The sequence below is a fragment of the Bactrocera dorsalis genome, unplaced genomic scaffold (genome assembly GCF_023373825.1).
Source record: "Bactrocera dorsalis isolate Fly_Bdor unplaced genomic scaffold, ASM2337382v1 BdCtg181, whole genome shotgun sequence".
Lineage (NCBI taxonomy): Eukaryota > Metazoa > Arthropoda > Insecta > Diptera > Tephritidae > Bactrocera > Bactrocera dorsalis.
The window spans coordinates 35448-43272 of NW_026038232.1; the positions used below are offsets into that span (position 1 = coordinate 35448).

The 7825-nt window shown below is 31.9% G+C and overlaps 1 protein-coding gene across 1 annotated transcript; it reads right to left on the bottom strand.

The window, feature by feature from the left end:
• Positions 1–6168: 6168 nt before the first annotated feature.
• LOC125780195 (uncharacterized) lies at positions 6169–7457 on the bottom strand. Its single transcript, XM_049461970.1, has 3 exons — positions 7077–7457; positions 6856–7021; positions 6169–6608 (listed from the first exon to the last, which is right to left on the bottom strand). Exons 1-3 carry the CDS (start codon positions 7455–7457, stop codon positions 6169–6171), a joined length of 987 nt encoding a protein of 328 aa, XP_049317927.1.
• Positions 7458–7825: the final 368 nt, after the last annotated feature.

The following is a 7825-nucleotide window of genomic DNA, read 5'->3' on the forward strand; positions in this document are numbered from 1 at the left end:
TGTAACATATCGTCAAAGTTTATTTACTAAATCTACACGATAACAAGTAGAGTAAGTGTTTTTGGCAACATCGTAAAAAACGCTGCTTGCTTCGTTTCGAATTTTTTATCCACCACTCTCCTGAAAAGTAATTAAACAAAATTTACTTTTTCGAGGTGCATGTGTGATCTTACAGTGATTTTACTGTTTCCGCGATTATTTCCTTTCTGAGATTTACCTTTTCGAGTAGTATACTGTAATTCTCGTTTTCAATCATAACGGATGTCCAGTTACTTAAAAGGTCGAAATTACCTAAACGTTGGCATGAAGTTTATCACGAATGATATTGGTCGCACCAGAACGTAAGTCATTTTTGAAGCATAAAATATTGATAAGGTTGTATATACGCTAAAAAATGCTTCGACTATGGTGTTAACTACCTCCACGAACCAAGAGATACTCACAGTCTCTGAGGTTTGGGTTCATTGGTCGTGACAAAGTTTTCACTTTTTTCCACTAGCACAACATAATAACCATGTGAGGGCGTTTTACTTTTTTGAATTTGAATGCTTTGCAATATTCAATTGAACGCTCCTCGATTCCAAATTTTCTCTAAAACCCCGCGTCCTATTTTGCAAAAAACCCTTCTACGTTTTACGTACTACAATCTCTTTGAAAATGTAGCACATCATTTTCCGGGTGCTCCTCCTAACTGCTACCTGTGAAGCTGTACACGAACGTCTTTCCAATATTATCACGTTTTTGGTGGCATTATTTATTCAAAATGACAATTCCAAAATCTGCAAATAACAACTGTTAAATCCACATAAAAGATACAATAATAATTTGAATTTAAATAAACGGAAAATCCAATCAAGCATAAAAATTGATAATTTTACTAAATATAGCAATCATTGACACGACAATTTCCGTTAAATTCTTTGCTTCGTTTGAGCGTCTTAAATTATAATTTCCACGTATTTAATTTAATATTGAAAATAATTAAACAATGTTAACAATTTTAAATTTGTAAAATTTGTTCGATTCTGACTGTTGTGTCAAAAAATGTAAACTAAGAGAAACATATTTCACTTGGTAATTGTATATTTTCTCACTAAAACTCTGAAAATTTGATCGCCCTTATCAATAGCGTTACAGTTTAGCTAAATGGTTAAATAACATTGTCTGCCTAAATTTTCAAACATTTCTTCTGTCATCTGTAGCTCTTTTTAATGAAATGGTATTTCCTCAGCTGTGTGAGCTTGGAGCAATATCCTGATAAGCGAGACTTTTCCTTTGATAAGTTGTGTTTATAAGGTCAATAAACAAATAAGATTTCTTTATATTTACATACATGTGTACTTGTATTGGTTAAGATGAGTTAACGCACCGTGCGCTGCTCCATAACACGTTCACTGAATTACAATACACCCACATTAATCTGCGAATCCATAGATGACGAACGCCGCTCACTGAGAACACCACACACCAATACAACCATAAAGCCGCGTCCACAACCCATCATCTAAATACACCATTAACCATCACCACCCCCCAGCAGAGAAAAACCCTTAAAAGGAATCAACTCGATCGAAAAACCGACATTTTTTCGATTCACGAGATCAAAATGAAACAAGTGAAAAGAATTGCGGAAAAACTTGAAAGAAAAGTAAAGATTTTGGAAAAAGGATTGAAATTATAATTTGAATCCTGAAAATCGAATTTTTTAAAAAAGATAAAAATTAAAGAGTGAAAATTTAATTATGGAATATAAATGAGTATGTAGTATGTATGTATGTATTATATTGTGCTCCGAGTTATAGTGACAGGCACAAACAGTTTTTTACGATTAAAAGCAATCATATAGCGTAAAAACGGCTGGAATGTTCGAAAAATCCTGCTCGTAGTTATATACTTAGTTGCTAGGCCAAGTTCGCGGCCTCAATTTTTTATATAGTTTGGGCACATAGATATACTTGTTATGAGTAAAACAAGCTCTCTTAATTTTCATCCAGATCACTCACATATACGAGTTATTGCTCTTTTGTTAAAATGAATAGTCGTAGATATGTGTTGCGTTATAAATCGCAAAATTAATTTTCGCTGACGAAGCCATGTGACAACAACGTCCAATAATAAAAACTAACCAACACCGTAATATGTAAGTTCTCGCGAACGGCACAAAATGCTTTGGCATAACATTTAAATTTCAACTGAAGCACTTTTTAGCCCACGCCTTGTAGCTTTCGCGTGTGTGAAGTGTACTTCTCTTGCTTTCCACATAGGAATGACAACCCCCGAGAGTATCGTTCCTTTCATGCGAGCGCGGACAGTTCCACCCGGAGAATAATTTCCGTATGCCTACAGTACCCTGCAACATGTTTGATCAATGAGTGGGAGAATCAATTTTTCTGTTTTAATAATTTCAGTTGAATATTAATAAAAAATTACATAGACTGATAAACGTTTTCTATTGCATTCTACCGCCATTATGCGCGTTTGAGTCGCATTCATATAAGTCAACTACTGTCGCTCCTTGCTCTTTAAAAATTTTAAATACTTTTATAAGATACTGTACACCGAACAATCCCGAAGCTAGCGACGTTGGCCGAGAGAACCTAAAGCTTATGTTTTTTAGTTTCTCTGTCCCAGTCAACTGTCAAACTGCTTATTTGGAGGCGCTCTCTCCCACTGGAATGAAGTGTGGGGGATCTCTTTATCTCAGTTTTAACTTTGTTAACGAGTTGTGTAGTGACAAGTGAACATAACAGATTATTAATTCCTGGTATAAAGTGTTGAAATATCGAAAGCTTAATTTCTATTGCTTTTGCTTCTGAACACGATTCTAATAACGAGGTAAAGCACCATGATTAATTTACGCATTTTTTTATTAAAGTATCCAACGGAAAAGCAGACTTCTTTAGGCGATTAAATTATATTACATATATACATACATTATGTGTCATGTATAGTCAGAACATTTTCAGATCACATAAACAACAACAAATTTTCAATGTTTGTATTATTGTTTGCAGAACTTTGAGCCGGTGGCGCATTGTTTGTTAGGTTCTGGCTGATTAAGGCAATTGAGCGAATAAAACTTTCAAGCCACGTACACAGAGCGGACAATTACCTAATAACATAGAACGCAAAGTAAAAAGATAATCTCTATGGTTTTTTCTCAAGAAGAACTGCCTTCTTATTCCAATTAGGCAAATCTTTTTCAATGACATCAAGAAGAAATCTTCGATATTTTTGATGTGAATTATCTTCTTAAATTCATTAAAAAAGTCAATCTTTTTATTTTTAAAAGAATCCCTTCTTGAATTAATTAAGAAGTTTGTCTTATTATTTTTATAAGTTTATCTCCTTGCAATTTATTAAAAAGGTTTACTTATTAATTTTTTTGTCTTATTATTTTTATAAGTTTATCTCCTTGAATTTATTAAAAAGTTAAACCTTTAATTTTTGAATAGAGCTATCTTCTTGAATTTATTACAAAACATTGTTTTTAGTATTCTTATAAGTTTGAGAGCTTTGCATTTATTTAACAAGAGCATAAGTTTGATAATGACAAATTGCAGATCTTACATATTAAGGGTTTCATTCAATTCTAAGTGCATTTTACTTTTATTTATTACATAAGTTGGGTAAAAAAATAACTTAAATAACTTAACATGATTCTTTTCGTAAGTATAAAAATATAGGGAAAGGTTTTTGAAGTATCTTTTTCGAACAAATAATTCACATATTTTTTTTTTTTTATTATAGTTTAATAACCACGATACCATAAACCCACCTAACAAAATTTAATGAATTTATCACAAATTACAAACTGATAAAACTTTTTCCTTAAAAAATTCTTGAAACTTAGTTTTTATAAGTATGGGTTTTTGTAATAGAATGTTATATAATATAAATAAGCAATAAAATATATAATCCAATACTTCATATATATTTATATTTTCATTTATAGTTTACAGTACTTTTCCTATGTGTCCAATTTTTAATTTAACACCCTCGGAACAATAATTTCATTTGTCTCTCTTGTACAAGTCTGGAAAATGCAAATTTTTAGATGACAAATGGTTCATTGCATCCAATTTTTAAATTTCTTCAGATATTTCTTAAACTATATTCTTGCTGAAAACAATTGTTTTTTAAAACACTAGTGAGGCGAATCGTAAGGAGGGATTTAAATTGCTAATGTTAATGGAACATTTGGTTGTGTAGGTAATGCTTTGCGCGTATTGCATTTTGCAACTGGTGTTCAGCTTCGAACCGAAATGTCCATAAAGTTTTTATTGGCCCCAATTTTTTAAATTATTGTAGGATAATGCAACTAGGTTATGAAACTTTGGTTTCAGATGTTCCTTAATTAATTTTTGGTACGTAAAATTAAAAAATTTGCTCTTCAATTAATAATTGGAGATCTTGTAAAATTGTATCGTTGTAATTGAGATAACAAAAGCAGATCAATTAGTCTTACGAACAGATTAAGGAAGTTATTTACTAAATCATCTCGATCAATTAGATCACCTACCATGAGCAGTATCAAGTAAGAAAATGTTATTTCCATTGCTGTCTCCGCGTTCATTTTGAATGAAGCGTTTTGGTATATGGTGCTTTTGAATGGTTGGACCTTATATTGCCAATTTTCTGTATCCCCATACTGAAACATCTGTTTCCTGTTATTCAAAGTTTCTAAACAAAAAAACTTTTTTTCATACACAAAATAATGTAAAATTTTGGAAAAATTATATTTGGCAACACCCAAAAAAATAATCGTGCCATTCTGTCACAAGCAATGTTATCGGTTACATGAAAGTTTAGACAAGGCAAATTAAATATCGAAACATTTTTTAATGCCACTAACAACAGGATTGTGTCAGTAAAATATCGCGATTATAACTACTTCTAGTTCGTAATGAGTTCGGGACTTCAAGACAATCTGTACGAGTTTGAAGTTTTTGCCGTTTTGCATATTCTGCACCAAGAATTCGCAGAAAAAGAACTGACTATAGCCGAATGCCATTATGTTGAGACCGAAGATTAATCGCCTAAAATTTGTACTAGTTTTTAAATGTATTATACAGCTTTTGCCATCTACATTTATTTGAAGGCCATTAATTTTCAATGTTTTTAAAATATTCAGAAGTGGTATAGAGGCAAAACAGTAAATCCACAATCTTGTAGATCTCAGAACTTTAACAAACCCTGCTACAAACGCACTGAGGTAACGCTTGGAAAGTTATAATATATACCTCAAATTTTTTGTTAGCCAGATTTAACTGGGCCCAAAGGATCATTAATTTCGAAGTCATCCATATACAAAAAAAATGGATCCGTTATCTTATTTTTCTTTGAATTTTGCCAAGAAAGCTGCTATTGATGAAATGAGTATAAGGGAGATTTTCTGCAAAGTTTTTCATATTTTAAAAGCGTTGCCTCTCAGATCCCTTTACTCTCAAAAAAAATTTTTTAATTTTGAAAGGAATGTCTGATAGGGTTATTTTCGCGTTCTAGCTGAGGTTAAAGTTGGGTTGTTATTAAAGTATGACTTCTGAGAGTTCGTCGCTAACAATAGATTTTTGCGGATGTTTTTATACAGGTCTAGTTATTTTCTATTTCTTTGAAAAATTTGTATTCGGTGGTTACATTCATAAAATGGTTGAGATATAATTTTAATTACTTCCTCAAGTAATAGAAATTTTTTCGTGAAAATTACTACAATGGCTCTTAATATTTCACATATTGGTGTTGAAATTAACTCTGTTACGGAATTTTGAATTTCGAATACGTCTTTCCGATAAAATTCGTATTGGCAATGCAGTTGCGTAGAAACGCGGATCAGGAATCTTTTTAAACGAAGTTTTTTTAATCTTTTGAATTGGTACTATTTTGATTTGATGAATTAGTTTGTTTGAATTGGAATATTAAGAGCAAGAGAATTTTCTTTACAAGATTGGCTATTGCGAATTTCTATTTTCAAATGTTTTTTGAGGTGAATTTGAAATCTGTGAATGTTATAAAAAATTTGTTTGCAATTATATTCGTTACATTGAAATTTACAAACTGGTGGAGTACCATGTGCTGACTTTAGATGTTTAATCAGCTCTATAGGATTTAAGTGAGCTTTTTGACAAATGAAACAAGCAAAATTGGGCATTATAGCAAAATTAGACGAAATTAGTTTAATTTACTCAAAAGATTTGCCACTGAAGAAAATTCTTCGGATTTCAACTCAAAAAAATATTGTTCTAAAAATGCCCATACTTGCTTGCTTCTTTGTGAATACTCTATCTTATAAACGTACGATAGTTTAATAATGCAGTCAACGCACTTCATATACGTAGTACATTTCCATTGCAGACCATCGCAAAAAACATAAAACTCTGAAATGGATGACCAATCTGATCCAACGACGATAATTCTCGGCTGTAGTTTCTCCTTTCTTACCGCAAACTGGTTCTTCAATTCAATTATTGTGGGTTGAATATCATTACGTGTTGCAACGAGTGTTACGAAATCTGTTTGGGCATCAGCTATTGTTGGTTTTTTGTCCTTATTAAGCCTCAAAGGCTGTAGCAAAGCATGTAGAAGAATTGTACTTATACAATATTTACATTCTGTAAAAAAAATTGTGTAAATAAAAATTTTATTATTTTAAAAGTGATATTCAGGATTTCGTGCATACGATCCGGCATCATTGCATTTCCAAATCACCACGACAGCGCAATATAAAATTTATTGTTGTACATATACATACATATCTATATGTAATTTGTGATTGCACTGCAATGGTAATATGGTCGTTTGCATATTATATAGCACGAAATCCTGAATACCGCAATTTCATTTGATAAACCACTTTACCATTTGAGATGTTGTCAATGTGCAAATACTTTAAGAATAGTTCCCTTGAAACACGGTCTTTTATATCTCTATCAAAAATTTTGAGGATTTCTTTATAAAACTTCTCCAATTTCAAAAATAACATATTTCCTTTCCCGGAGTAAAGAGTCGCAAAGTCTATTTCTACCTATGGAAAATAAGTTATTGAATTATTTGAAAAAACATTGAATATAAGAACTCACAAGTTCATATCCACGAAAGTCCTTATAGCGCGGCCATTCACTAAAAATGCAGCTTAAAGAACTGGCGTTATGGATATCTATAATTCTTTGACCAGATGTCTCCTTCCAGTAATCAATAACCTGTTCCCATGGTGTGCAATTATTCTGCAGCCAGCACTTCTTTTCGTAATACTTATCTAATTTTGTTGGAAGCTTTTCAAATAAACAGTCGATATCTTCCCAATCCATTTTTGTTAAAATTATCGTTGATGTCACTCCGTAGTCCACAAGAATGGAGCAAATATCATCATTTAACTCCCATGATTTAAAAATGGGCAGCGTTTCAATTGCATCTAATGTGCAAGGAGCGTAACTATTGTCATCCGAACTGAATATATCCATTTTACAAACTTGTCACAATTTTTATAAGACACGCGTCGGGCCACACTCACGTTAATACTGACTGATGCCCAATAATTATTGCATCATCTTAAGCATGCAAAAACACGAGCCGATAGAAATACAGTTATGATTGGCGACATTGAAATGCTTATGTGAATAGTTTGTTTTTGTTTGTGTATTTGCTCTTTTTTTTAACTAATATACGCCGTGCACTTCGACGCGTATAATGTATGTTATGGTTGCGTGCTCAACACATATCATTATGTTATTGTTGCTTATAGTGTTTTACATTTCGTTTTTGTTTTCTATTTTCTTTCATACACTTCAGTTACTTTTTGAATTCAAGAGTATGGAAAAAAAGATGTCAA